This window comes from Syngnathus acus, chromosome 4, assembly GCF_901709675.1.
Source record: "Syngnathus acus chromosome 4, fSynAcu1.2, whole genome shotgun sequence".
NCBI classification, from domain to species: Eukaryota; Metazoa; Chordata; class Actinopteri; order Syngnathiformes; family Syngnathidae; genus Syngnathus; species Syngnathus acus.
In genome coordinates this window covers 8,371,444-8,386,504 of record NC_051090.1, presented here as the reverse complement: position 1 = coordinate 8,386,504, position 15,061 = coordinate 8,371,444, and the positions used below count along the sequence as shown (strand labels likewise).

The window sequence follows — 15,061 nt, the reverse complement described above, 5'->3', positions numbered from 1 at the left end:
CATATTACAGTTTAGTTATGTGGTTCTTGACAAAGCTGAATCAATTTGTAAGTGCTCACACTGCCCCTATAACAGACTGGTGACCAATCCACTGAGAAGACTCGATCTGTGTTACATGTATAAATCTTTGTACACATCAAACAGACTGCGCAATAAACTCACCCCAGTCTCAGGGTGCGAAGTCCAGGCTAATTCTGTAGTGGCCCACTTGGTGTCCATCAGTGTCTCTGGAAATGAAAGCAGAATATCCAGATCAAAGAAACGACGACGGTTAAGATCAATCGAAATTTCACTCGATTTACAACCATCGTCATAAAACAGAAAGGTGTCCGTTATAAACTGTTAGAGGCAACGCTAATATTTTAATGACACAAAGGGTCGAGACAATGAAGCACTGTATGTGTTTGTGAGCAGAAGAGATCTCAGTGGTAGATCAGTGGGGGAATGTGGCCCATGTTATTGCACCTCCTTGTTAAACTAATTAGCCTTAATTAGACCAAAAGGAGTGGGACAAAAACACAACTGTGGTTAGCACCAAGTAGAGAAAGGTTCTGCTTTTCACAAGGCACTGTCACACAAACACACTTACAGTAACCGGTCGTAAAAGTTGACATGATATATAAGCCGACAGAAGGCTTGTATAAGGGGTGATAAAGTTGGGGGACACAAAGGAGCCGCTCTAGACTGCAACAAAAGTCAACACGCTTCAATTGGTTTCGCTGACAAAACGACATCTTGACTAGCAAATAAACACAACGGTTCTCAAGCACAATATGGCGAGGCAATGCACACTGCTGAAAAGCCTCTTTTCGACTCTCAACCTCCATTTACCGATTTCATGCTTCTTCTGCTTTTTCTGCTTCCATGCTGCCAGCCTTGTGCTAGCAGGGAAGAAGGAAAATAAATTTGGAATCTTTTATTACCTGGTGCTCAAGGCACGGCATGAAGCTACTGTTATTATTTCTATCACTGTGCTGTGCTACAGGATAGGATAAAATGATGAAATGGCGGTGATGGATTTTTGGGCTCGTGCTACTTTTGGTCACTGATAGCAGTATAACCAATCCTTTATCTTTCTCTCATTTTGTATCTTTTTAGTGTGACACTGGTGTCCAACAAATTACACGATATGGGCATAAGCAATCAGTGGTCACCTATTAAATACAAATCTAGATAAAGATGCCGATCAAAGATTGATTAAGTGATCAAGCCTTTAATAATGTATTTCCTTGTATAAACAAACCGGTAAGTGCAACAGCATGTCAAGTCATGTTCAGTGGCCGTCAACAGACCTTCCAATTACTTCAAGGCCCGTTGCAGCATTGAAGAGCAAGGAAAGTGACAAACGTCATTCAAGTCATAGTTTCTTGTGAATTACGACTGTAAATTTAGCATGTGTGTGCAGCTGAGAATTCCTTGTGAATTACAGCCCCCATGTGCCTCGGGTTAATGTTACAGATATGGATGTGTGGCTGTTAGACTGTGGAGTGCAAGAGTTAACAAGGTTTATGACAAAAAGTAACATAAAATCTGATTGTGTGTGTCGCTTTAGTTTGCCCCTCTCGGGCCTAATGTCCTGGAACTGTGAAGCTACTGACAACTGTCTCTATGGGCGGGGCACCAGGAGCTGAAGTGAATAGAATGTACGCGCAGCTGTACAAAGTCAAAGCCCGCTTGCTTTGTCAACCATTCTGTGCCTCTGTGCTGATGCTGAAAATGCTTTAGAGAAAAAAAAAAAAAGAAATCACAAAAGCAGTTTGCTTTTGTTGATGCTCTCCCTTTGTATCATGGCAGCATTTGTCCCAAACAAGCGCAAATTTGTGTTTTCATCTCACAGTGTCAATGGATATTATCTGCAGAATTTCCCATGACTCCTAACATGACAATGGGTGATTTGAGGCATGTTACTCATCGCTATGCAGGTCGTAAGTAAGCTGAGTGGCGGAAATGATACACCTCCGCTGACTGTTGTGTTTTATTATTACTATTATGTACGTCTTGCCAGGCTTATCATTATAGCTGACCTTGCTGAGAATTACACACACAGCAGAACAGTATGGTACAAAAAAGAGGTAACAACGAGGGAGCAAGAATGAGTGGTGGGGAAATGAAAGGGGGTTATTCAAAGTATACACCTGTGCAATTTGACTTTGTGGTTTGGATCATTCGGGAGTACGCATACACCATCCCCACCATCTTTCCTGATGCATCTGCATTGTTGAAGCTCACCAGGCCTGAGCTTGCATGCAACCGGGAGTGTGTATGTGTGTTTGGTGCAAAGCCCTGTATTGTGCCCAAAGTGGAGCACTAATTCTGAGTCAATGGGGCAAAACCAAACCCTGGCTGACCACTCTCTAACCTGGCCACTCCCCACATGTCAGTGTATATAATCTTCTTTCTATTTTGGTTTGAATGATAAATCAAACAAAAAAAAGCTCCTGTGTAGACTATTAGTAAATATTCATGACTTTGTATCAAAACCAAAGCCACCTGCACTGTTACAGAGGAGTTGTTTAAGTTGTTGGAAATGTTTTAAAACCATGCTATCAGTGTGTCCAAAGAACCAGAAGGACAGGTTGAGGGGAGGGGGAAGCCCAAAGTCAATATGAGACCATCAGTACACAGAAAATGGTACGCTTTACCTTCTGGCTTGCCGAAATTACCATCATTTCACTAAACCGGCTCCAAATCTGGGATCTGTAAACTGAGACGTGGGGTGATTGTAGCTAAGAGGACATGGAAACGCAAACAAAGTAAATCATGTGAATAATCATGCAAAACTATAAAACACACAAATGGGGTATCCTAGACCACCTGTTGTTTACTTTCTCTGACATGACCCCTTCTCAAAGTTTCTCCCTTCGTCAATGTGTGCTTGCATGATAAATGAAAATGTTTTTCAAACTCCTACCGCTCACAGAACCTATTCAATTAGCACGCCTATGTTTGAGTAATCTGGGGAATGCTTTAGTTAAGCATTATGAATGATTGAGGTCAAATGCACCTGAGATTAGCGGAACAAACATGGTGGTGACATTTGTCTTTGCTGCATGGTGCGATTGTGCAAGGGAAAAAATGTAGGACTACAAATTGGAAAGATCAGAACAGTGGTATATACATGCACGCACGCACACACAAAGGTAAGGTACCCCTTTACCATCTCTTTAATCCTGTAATGACAGGGCTGGGCTAATAACAGGTGAGGGCAGTGAAGCATTCATCCCTATGGTCATATCCACACACACTCAATCACATACAGACTCAACACACAGCACTCGGATTTACAAAGCTTCTTAAAACATTTCTTTGTTAAAACAAGACACTAAATAAATAAACAATAGAAAGACTATAATTGAGGGAAGGGAATGTTACAGAGGACAGGTGAGGAAGCTGTCTTGAACGTCTATGGTTAAATCTGCAGATACAGCAAATTGGTCGAGTTACGAAGGCATCAATGGAACATTCCACTTTCAAAATCAGAATAGAACTGGTTATCTGCTTGTCGTCCTCCATGAACCAGGAAGTAGTATGCGGACTAACAAGCACATAAACAACAAATGTGATCCAACAAAGTGATAAATAAATGTGATCCTCTAAAATTTCTACCGATGCCCCTCTGTTTTCCTGGGGCACAACACTACGGCTCATCTTTATTTAGTAAGTTGTAATACGAGTAAAAAATGAAAGTTGCAAGATGAGTACAAAAAAAGTCATATTAAGGGGCTTTAAACCTATAATCACTCCGTGAAATATTTTCCTTTGTGCCTCATCCTCCATTGCTTCATTATCTTACCCTGACCTTTTTTTTCTCTGGATTGCTTTTGTTAAATAGGGTCCGCAGTCAAACATGATGAGCACATGGTAACCTGGCATGGGGTGGGCACTCCATTAAAATACTGCAGCGCCTGGTTGCCAAACACTTGAGCCTCTGTTTAGCCACAGAAACAGTGAAATGTGTCAACATGGAGTGTGAGGACCCCACGCTCAACTTATTAGCGCTATTAGCCTGATTGCTTTGTGTGCCATCTTTGTTGGCTCGCCTTTTGTCATCCACAGAGGAGTTGTTGCACAGAAAGAGGAAGAGGAGGAACAAAAAGAGAGCAGGAGAGGAGTTGCTATTGAAATTCAAATTGTTCAAGCAGTCTTTTTGCCTTTGTACGGGGCCAGAGAGCCATGATTAGGAGTCCATGCCCCCCCTGAAATCCCCCTTTTTTTAAGCAAAACCTCCCATTTAGTAACATACACACACACACACACACACGCACACACACACACACACACACAGAAGGGACGGTAATTGGTTGCTGCGACATAGACGGGCCAAGGAGGTGATTCCTCTGTGGAATTCCTGAACAGACTTGCCTCCCATGACAAATGCCCCCCTTCGTCTGTCTACAAACACACATACACACTCACACTTCAACCCACTAGCGCTCTCTGTCAGTCATGCCACAATGGCTGTCACACAAGACGTTTGCGGCGTGTTTGTGCTAACAGGGTTACACTCCTGAAGCCAAGCAAATAAGCTCCCTGCTTACCTTGTTGTCTCGGTCTTCCTCGTGCATCACTGCTCTCAGTGGAGAAGTCTGATCAACTGTCTTTGCCCCTTTGAATTCAGTCACAAGACTCTTGCCCTCAATTATTTCCTCCCTTGTCAAACTCTTCGCCGCTCCAGTCGCAACAGCGTCCCTCTCGTTTTAAATTTAAATGCTTGAATCAATAGAGGTAATTTGTGATGTACTGCACAGTGCAAATTGCTTTCATATGTTTGTGTTATTACAAGCACTCATGCAATTGCTTTTTCCAATGAAGTCTATCCTATTTCCTGTATTGCTGATGGAATGAGACTCTTTGTCTCTGCCTCCACCCCCATCTTTCATCTCATTCCCCTAAGCCCGCTGCTAGTCAGTCTCCCCATCCCCTTCTCTCACTAACTCCCCTAATTACAAAGAAAAGAGGATCTGACGAACAGGTAGCCCCGGGGCCAGCTGTCTGTAAACCAGGTGTGCCTCTCCATGTATATGTGAGTACTGTATATGCGTGTCAGGATGTGCTATGTGCAAGACTGTGTACTTATGTTAACTCATTATAAGCTGCCCTTTTGCAGTTTGGATGTATTCATACTGTAGATGAATACAACTAGAGCCTCATTGTTCCACTGTCTGCAATCACTTTTCCAATTTAATCATGCCAATTAAGTAATGAGACTGGGCCTGTTTAGTATGCATTTGTTGTTGGTCATAACTAAATATGATTTATTAATACAAAAATAAAATGATATGGGAGAAAAACAAAATGTTAGTTTTCAAATCAATATAATGAAATTACAATAGGGTTTGCATGAAACCCTTCTTATGGGAAGAGGCTGGTAAAACAAAAGTCTCTTCATGCTCGTGATAACTGATCGTTAACATATGTATATTGTCCCAGCAGTTCTATTAATGACATTGTTTGAATACAATTTAATAACTCATCATAACTAGGGACAGTTTAACTAGGGAATATACAAATATACAGGAGGTGAAGCATTACCAGTTGTTTTAATGGCCACTGCACTCGCCTTCATTCATTGGTCTATTGATGGAAATGTGTTGAAAATCCATCTCTGGATATAGTCCATGTGATTTATTTCTGTTTCTTCATTTGGGGGTGTTTTCTTATTGTCGAAGTATGAATGAAATATTGCTACATTTGACTTATTTGATTGCTTTGAACTTTCAACTTTTTTAGTTGCTAACATTTAAAATCTGATAAGGTAATGTAAAAGGTTTCATTTTCTATCCTTGACATTCCACATTTGTCTTCCTGTCTGAGCGTGTCTTTTCATTGAACACACGCGCTCTTATCTTCATGCGTGCACTGGTCTCACAAGATTGCTCACTCATGACTAAATAACAGAGTTCTCATGTGTTGGCTGACGATTTTGTACAATTCTGCTTCATAGGTTGACACAAAACTTTGAGGCTTTTGTGTAAAAGGAGTCATTCCCGCTGTGCTGATTCATGAGAGGTTGTCTGACACTGTCATCTTGTTACGTAAAATGAGGATTTCTAATAGAACACTAATCGCAGCGTCTAATGCTGACATCATCAAAAAGTACAGATGTTGTCATCCTCTGTTTGATTTTCTCTCAACAATAAGAAAAATAAATTCTGGACAATAAATTACACTCAACCGGCATCAAAGGTTTCACAAGAGTTCACGTCATACTTTGGAAAGATGCCTTACTCATTTGTAAAAGTTAAGGGCATCAGGTCTGTATTTAACCACATGCAGGATATCATCACAGGGCCAGCTTTCTCAGCGGGCATGGGATGTTTACATGACATTCCATGGAACAAAATGAAGCAGTTTTTACCCTTGAAGTAATTTCTCCACCCCCATTTTCATGTTTTATATTTAGCAATTTATTTCAGCTTCAAGTTCTAATTCAACAGATAGTAAATACTATTTGAGTCAGCAATTGGATTGCTGTGACCAAACACCGGCTGACTTGAATAATGTTTGCCTTCGCGTGAGATTCCTTGATGCCATCATCTGATTTTCTGGTGAATGACTCAGTTGTCTGCGACTGAAAAATGCAAACAAGCGGGCAGGGAGCACGTTCGCCTGCACTCGGCGGATCTGCATATGGAAATACTGATCTTGTCGAATTTTACGTACGTTCGCGTGTATGCGTTTGTATTAGTCAGTGTAAGAAAGGAAGCGAGACTGAGTAATCTAGACTGTGTGTGTGTTGGTTTGAAAATCTAAAGCTGTTGATTTCACCTCAGCCCCCCTATGGAGGCTGTATTACCTGATATAAAACTCATATTTAAACCCCAATGTGGAATAAGTGCAACCTCAGCAAGCTCTGATTGATTTATGAGACCGTTGCGGAGATGAGAGGCAAACACACAGCATGCACAGGCAGAGCACATCTCAAGCTGCTATAAAAAGACTTGAAACAAACCAAAATAACAAGCAACCAACACTCATCTAAACTCCCAACTTTATCATTACCACCATTCAACCATTCCTATTTATAAGACAGAATGTAAAAGCTATCTCTCTATTTTGTCTTTGAGAGAGACAAAAAAATTACCTGGTTCCTCTGCCTGGTTACCACCAAGCAGCGCAGTTACAAAGTGGAAGCAATTTTTTTATGCTATCAAACACAATTTATTTTGTAAGTATGGGAGAAAAGAGATGTTCCAAGCAAGAGACAAAGAAAGAAAGACCAAACAATGCAAGAGAAATAGAGAACATGGAAGGTGAAGGTGGGTGTAAAGTTGACAAAGGAGACATAAGACAACAAGAGGTGTTCACTATTCCCTAAAGCATCATCGGCATTTATTGCCACAATGTTTTTGGCACACTGACATACATAGACCTTCAGAGAGATCCTGTGTGTTTGTGCTCAGACATCTACAATATGTTCCCTCAAGTGTCTCACATGCAGCCTGACGGGGCCTGTTTTCTTCTCATTGCATTACCGTAGCCTAGGGAGCCATCATCTACTTCACTACCATCCTCCCTGTGGTCGCTTCTATGACATGCGCCTTTTTTTTTTTGTTTACTCTATTTCTGTGCCAACTTCAATATCCACAATCGGAAAACCCCCCTATACATCCAGCACTGACAAAAGGGGCAATGGGATATCCAAGCAGCATGTTCTTGCATGAATTTTAATATAAACACTTTGCTGCAGTGTTTGTGTGAATCCAATAATCAGAATGGATGTAAGTAAATTAAATACCCCTTTTGTTCAAGGTCTATGGTTATTTGATTGTCCCGCTGTGGTTCTAATCATTCTCCAACACAAATCTATAAACACTCACATATTTTTATACAGTGGTGGGGGGGAGTTGTTGTGCTGCCCAGTCAAGAAGATTTTGAGCGAAGCCTTCGACATGGGAGCTGGAGCTTATATGCATATGCTAATGTGCACAGTGTATTACTAATGTAAACATTATCACAAGTAGAAAGAGTATGAAAAATAATAGCATGAATGGCTCTCTTATTTTCTCTTTCTTTCTTTGTCTGTCTGTCTCTTTTTCGCACGAACACACAAATCCTTTTTATTCATTGGGCTGAACTCTAGAAAGAACTGGAACATGGCTATTGAATGAAAGCCACAGCTTTTTGAATGGCTCAACCCCACAAGAAAAAGGCTGAGCACACCAAGCTTCGTCTCTTTCTCTTACTCAGTCTTTCTTTTTCATGGATTCGCCTTCATGCAATTTTTTCCTAATACCGTCATCTGCCATCGTATCGGATCACTTTCAAATACACTTCCAGAACATCAAGTAATGAAATGTTGAATCTAATTAAAGATTTCCACTTCCTGTTCCACCCGGAACAGCTGCCTGCGAGTCTGCAATAAGGGGCAAAACCCCAGCGCGGTCTACATGTTCCACATACCAGTGGCTTCCAATTACTTTAACACAGTTTGAAAAACATTGCGGTGGCAAAAACCAAAAGTCTTTGAGGTTTGCTTGTTTCTTTTCTGCTTCTCAATGGAAATGTATAGAATAAACAAAGAGTTGAATTAAAGTTGGACCAATTTGCACAGGCTTGACGTGGAAAAAAAAAAAGATGTCTCTTGACTAATTATGTGGTGTATTGAGATGTTGTACGGTAATTATCAATTCCATTATTAATGTCTCATTAATTTCCCAGGTATGCCCTTGTTACCTGTAAGGAAGAAAACGTATTAAATTAAAATTAGGAAATGAATGCAGGTGGGGAATTTTAGCTGATGAGTAATTACACTTCAGCTACAGGCCAAAAAAAAGGGACAAAACAAAAGCTAAGGAGATGTGGAATTTTATCTTCTCACAACGGTTCAATAAAAAGAAGGTAGGTGGCTTGTTACAGCTTACCTGCCTGCCCAGTGATTAGGCACTCAGGCCAAAAACTGTGAGAACAAAAGGGAGGTTGAAGTGTGGAATGTCACCTGGCAAGTCAGGGCTCTGAGGGCGTGTGTGAATGACAAGCATCGACACACAAAACCTTTTTCTATGCAAGGCATTCAAATTCACATCCGCCAAGATCATATTTATGTACAGATATCTGTTTCTATTTACTCGTAAGTACAAAGAAGCAAGGGAGTGTCACTTAAACCATTGGGACACTCCAGTTAGATTCCAGTTATGCAATGAGGAATAACTGCACACATGGACTTTTAGAGAAGTTATTTACAGGAAACACTGGGCAGGTAATCTGTGTTTGTCCTTTATTTTTGCCCCATAAAAAAAAAATCCTTTTGTCTGTTTTCAAATTTTGAGTTGTTCTGCTTCCAGGCATTGGGGTAAAGAAGTGCTTTTGCAACAAAAGTTTGGCAGCAGCATTACCCACTGTTACGAAATGGTCTAATTTCAGTTTGCTTGTGTTTGTTAATTGCACTTAAGCAATTGTTTATGGTCCATTATGACAAAGAAGAGGCAACTAAAATGGGTTCATGTATTTATCCAGGCAATTGGATTTCATTTCTTGAAGTACTGGCAGATAAATGTCCTTTGTTCGGCATAAATGACATTAAGTGAGTGACATACTGCAGAGATTCTAATTATTTATGAGTCAATTGTTTTGTTTTGATTCAGGGTGCCACCCTTAAATGTTTGCGTAAATACAAGTGACTGACCACACTATGTCTCTCTCTCCCACTTTCCACTCTCCTACTGCAAGATATTAGTGGACCCTGATTTTTAATCACCATCAAGTTCATTAATCCCACACTTGGCTGCTGTAATAACTTGACTTGTTAGACCTCTATTGCGTAGATGGAAATCACCTCTTGAGCAGCTAAAACGGCCGCTAATGAACCAGTGTGGATAGAAACTGTGAAGAGAGAGAGAGAAAGAGAGAGAGCGAGCGACAGATAGACAGACAGACAGACAGACAGACTGAGCAGTGAAGTAAAAAAAATATATATACAGACATTGTTACGGCAGTGCTAATTAATATCTGTTTGCCCTTCTTAATATTGTCCATTAAATCCAGTAGAGCTGCATAGAATTTAAAAAGAAAAAGAAAAAATGAACCGCCGTAGGTGTTACTTCTCATTACACTGTTATAATCTTACCACATAATTAATTGAATCACTGCACTTATGATTGACATGAATCCTACCACAATAGACTCAGGCTATGTTTACACTTGTACCAGGCAGTCACCTTTACCTCGAAATGTAGAGCACCCTGGAATATATATATATATTTCTCTGTATTCAAGTCTATCAGAATATCTATGATGGCCTGGGCAGCTTGTTTGTGACCCCAACAATGTAGCTCCAGTCAGCAACAGCATGGGGAGTACTGCATAATGCTGCTAAACAAATGATTGACAATTAAAGTTTTCTGTCAACAATCCATATACTAATCCATTGCTTGTACCAAAACATACATAGAAATCTGTTATTCCCATACACACTGCACAGTGAATTTATATTCTCTGTCGCTCTCACACACGCACGCACGCACGCACGCACACACACGCACACACACACACACACACACGGCAGGCATTGTGGGTAAATTAAACACATGGCTTAGTTTTAGAAGAGTTGTAGGCGGCGATTAAGTATTAGAGATGCTGGGAAATACATACGCTTCCCATCCCGCTATAACCTGCCTTCAAGTTTTAATATGCCCTATTATGTATACTGTCAGGTTTAGTTGCGTTCACCTTGTTTTACTACAGCCGACAAGGGTTTTCATCTGCACTGTTACTGCCAATTTTTTTGACAATTTAAAAATGGCGCTAGGCATACACGACAATTACAGTCTGGCTTGTTTGCTCTTCCAGTTCCCCCTGCATTGTCTCATAAGTGTTCTCATTTGTATTTTGCCATCAATGAGTGAGAATATAGCTGTAGATGCCTGTTTAAAAATGAGCAGCAGGAAAAAACATGCATACAAAATCTTATTTAGTTTCCAGAATATGAATGTTTACCTGGCGGTAGGTAATGTTGAGTCTGTAAATATACACTAAATTAAATTGTTACAGGATCTCATTCCTCGTGGGATCATTTTCTATTTTTGAATGAGTGACTTGCAAATAATAACTATTATTGTTGGCATTATGTTTCTTCACCTTTCTTCAAAAAAGTTTCAATTTTATGGGTGAGGCACGGCCCAGTCAACCACCTGACGTCACATCCGTTTCCAACGTGGCACCGTGCATTAAAATAAACCAAAGAAATTATTTTGGCAAATCCAAGACTAGACACAAAAATGGGAACATCAGATATTTAGTAAACTAGACTATACTATATTCAACTGTTGGCAAGCTTGGGGACAGTATGAAAGGATTTGACGCGACAATAATATTCATTCTGATTCTGACTTACTTGATGTAACGATCTACTGAAAATTAGTCTGATGCAGTTACGTCATTTTATGTTTTGTGAAGAAATTTGAATATTCTACTATCTCACAGTAAAACTGCATTAGATAAAAAGAATATTTGAGGACAGTGCAAGATGTTGATGTGCTGAGGTTGACTGCATTATCTGGTCAGTCTGACGGTCAGGGAGTGGTGTGGTCCCAAGGCCTATTAGATATTAATGTATTTAAGCCATGGAGAAACCACTGGATAGATAACCCGGGCACATGTTCTGGGCAATTAAAAGAAATTGACGGATGGACAGACAACCAATTCTTCTGGGGTCCATATGGCAAGGGGGTTTTCACAGGCCCGTTTCAATTACATAAAGACCTCTGTGAATTGGCATGAGACACAAAAACAGACTGGCTTTGGATACTCCACACTTTGAAACTAGGCAATCCATCTTTCTCAACCAAAGGCACAAACAAACTCATAACACCATCATCCTCGCAAGATGGATGTCTAAATAATCCCATCAAAATTCCAGAACCTCTTGCATCACTGACCCATGCACAAGACTCTCTCAGTGTATGGTGACTCGATTAGATTCAAAGCAGCCAAGCGGCCAGGTGTTTGTCTGCTTTATGGTTCTTTAATCTGGAGGTGTTCTGTTGTCCTCAAAGCTACCTTGAGGTAGCATAAATCTCAGAAGAAAAAAAGTCCTTGTACATCATTGGCAAAATACCAAGAACATTACACACTAAACTTTAAGTGAGGTATGTTGAAGTTTCTCACCTTGAAGGAAAAATCCTAAACTGTGAAATTTCAACAAATTTCCCCACGCGACCCTTTGAGATGATAAAATTATTAACCTTAGAGTTGAATGTCATCCCTCTTTGAACCTGGTTGCCCTGAAGATACACTTTTTTTTTTTTAATGTAGTCACCTATACCAGACCTCAACATATTTTGTGGGCTATGCTGTAGGCTAATGTATTATTCACTCTCCAATAATGTGCTACTACAGCTGACGACTTGGGAGGAGAAGGATATGACCCATCATTCGTCACACCTCACCCACCTCCACAGGCACACAAGGCCAAAAGGCATCGACTGATGGATTCATGGAGCGCACAATGCACGTTTGAGCGCATGCACGAGTCATTGCCACAGGTTATCCTGAATAGTCAAAGCACAGATTTTCATGAATGTTTGCATAGAGCACTACCGATAAGGTCATTCGGGGAACCAACAAACGTCAGTAATATAATGTATATAATAACATTTATACTGAATATTTTACAGTGCTGCAGAGTCTGACGGATATTTTACATATTTGGTCATTTTTATTCACGTTTAACAGGATCATCTATGAAATAGGTAAATCAGTCAGATATATTCATTTTTCTAAATGCAGTGGATAAGATTAACACAAGTTCAAATTCTTCCACAAAGAGAAATGTGTTAAAAGAAAATAATTAACTTTAATAACTTTATTAGTCACCAAGGGGTTTACCTCACCTGCCCACCCCTTCTAGCATATATTATGTTAAAAAATAACAATCTTCCTGTTAATGCCTAAACTGGCCCATTAACGAAAGCAGTATGTGTGACAACCGAAGCAATCTTAAGAGCGTGAACAACAACCTTTTTGTCTCTCTCTTACTGGAGAAGCAAAACATATGACTTTCCATTCATCACTTCTCTTCCACGTACATCCCTGCACAACCCTAATCCTCTTGGGAGGTCTCGATAGTAAGTTAGGTGGAGTCTGAAACGCTCCAACTCTTGGGTGTGGATCAGCATTGGCCCGATTAGTCATTGGACCTGACAGTGAACCAATCAAAGTGGTGAGGTTAAAAATGGCTCCCCAGGGATGCTGGTCCACTTGGGACAACTGTTAATGGGATTCTCCTTTCACTACACCAAGGCCACAACAGATTGGACCAACTGACCCCAGGCATTGGCATCGTCATTGAAAGCAGAGGAAAAGGCTTTTTTTGGGCATGGGATGTTTGTGTTGGTAGATTTGTAGCTACAGTAATTATTGGATTTAAGTTACCCGTATGACTTTATCTACTGGTGTGGCTCACTCAAGGCTATAACAGTAACTGTTGTTTCCATTCTTGCAGCCAATTCTTGTTTAACCCATAAACTACAAATATCCCTCCTCAGTAGTGGGCACAAAACAGGCAGCGGCATCAGAATCTGCCCAATGATTCTGTGATTCAGAAGTAACTTAATGTACTCTAAAATCTCTTGTCCTGAGCTTTGAAAGTATTGCAATAACTGAGCTATAAAAAGATGACAAAGTAGAAAAAGTGTGTTACTTCTCCAGCGCTTTTGCTGCCCTGGGAAAGTGTTAATATTTCACAAACACCAAGTCCGCCATCCTGTTCCTCCAAGTTTTCATCCATTTTTAATGACAGCCAAGTCTAACATGAGTTGCTCTATTCTTAGGCTAATAAATAGGTGAGGAATTGTTTAGATAGATTTTTCATTATGTGGAGCACTTAGTATCACAGGAACATATCGCTAGAAAGTGTTTTATGAAACATCAAGGTCAGGGTGGTGCTTTACATAGAAAAAAAAACTGGGGTCAGCAGCCATTACTGGGACTGTATGGATTGTCTGAAAGAAGCACCATTAGCAACGGACTAATTGGGGGGGGAGCAAAGGATTTCCAGCCCTGGTCGTAGCACAGATTCATAAATAAGTAAAAGCAAGGTCAGGGTGGGTGCGTAATTAACAAAGTGTATGTGTGTGTGGGGGGGGGGGGAATCTCAAGAGGGGCTGAGCCAATCTGTTTGCAAGGATGGAATATCGCAGCAATCCTGTCTATCTTTGAGGCATTGATTGATGGTAAACCAAATTGAATCGCTAATCATCACAACCCTCCTATCCACCACCACCACCCCTCCCTTTGGGGATTGGGAAAGGCCAAAAGTGGCAATGGAGGTAATGCTTTTGTATCCCCTTCCTGACACTGGAGGCTTAAACATTATAATTCTCCACAACTCTCCCCCAACCACACCCCAGACACCCCCCCCCCTTCCACTTGACCCCCAGACCCTCATCTGGCTAGGGGTTATTTGACTCCTGTGAGTGCGTGTTCCCCTTCACACTTACAACTTTCTTCTGCTTCTTTTCACACTTTTTCTCTTAGGCATTTAAAAACTAGACCCCGCATACCACTTCTTGACACCCCCTGTGGCAATTTGTCCTGCTGTGTGGAGGTGCATTCTTTTTGCATTCCACCCCACTTAGTCAAAACTTTGCACGGCTCATGTTGACAGACATCGAACATGTATTGGTGGTGTGTGTGTGTGTGGGGGGGGGGGGGCAACCTTGCGAAAAGAACGTATATCCAAGATGTAAGTTGATTTGATTTGTGTACACCTGCATTTGTGATGCCTTCAGTGGATGCAGGGGGAAATGTTGAATTGTGGGGATTTAATTTGCTTTTGCTTTTTATTGACAGTCTGTCGTTGTTCAATTTACAATTACAGAGGTTTTGCAAGAGTCAGTCTCTTTATCAGTAGTAGGCACCTCTACACAGTGAACAATACCATAATTTTCGGACTATAAGTCGCACCGGAGTATAAGTCGCACCAGCCATAAAATGCCCAAAAAAGTGAAAAAAAACCATATATATGTATATAAATCGCTCCTGAGTATAAGTCGCCCCCCCACCCAAACTATGAAAAAAAACCGCGACTTATAGTCCGAAAATTACGGTAAATACTGTAGCA

The 15,061-nt window shown here is 40.7% G+C and overlaps 1 protein-coding gene across 13 annotated transcripts in view; it reads right to left on the bottom strand.

Moving 5' to 3' along the window:
- Positions 1 to 15,061, bottom strand: part of LOC119121239 (ephrin type-B receptor 3-like) — a 49,489-nt gene that overhangs the window by 23,713 nt on the left and 10,715 nt on the right. For all 13 annotated transcript variants that reach the window (XM_037248620.1, XM_037248608.1, XM_037248611.1 and 10 more), the window contains exon 2: positions 163 to 227. In XM_037248620.1, the coding sequence (XP_037104515.1) occupies positions 163 to 227 (65 nt within the window). The remainder of the gene's footprint in view (positions 1 to 162; positions 228 to 15,061) is intronic.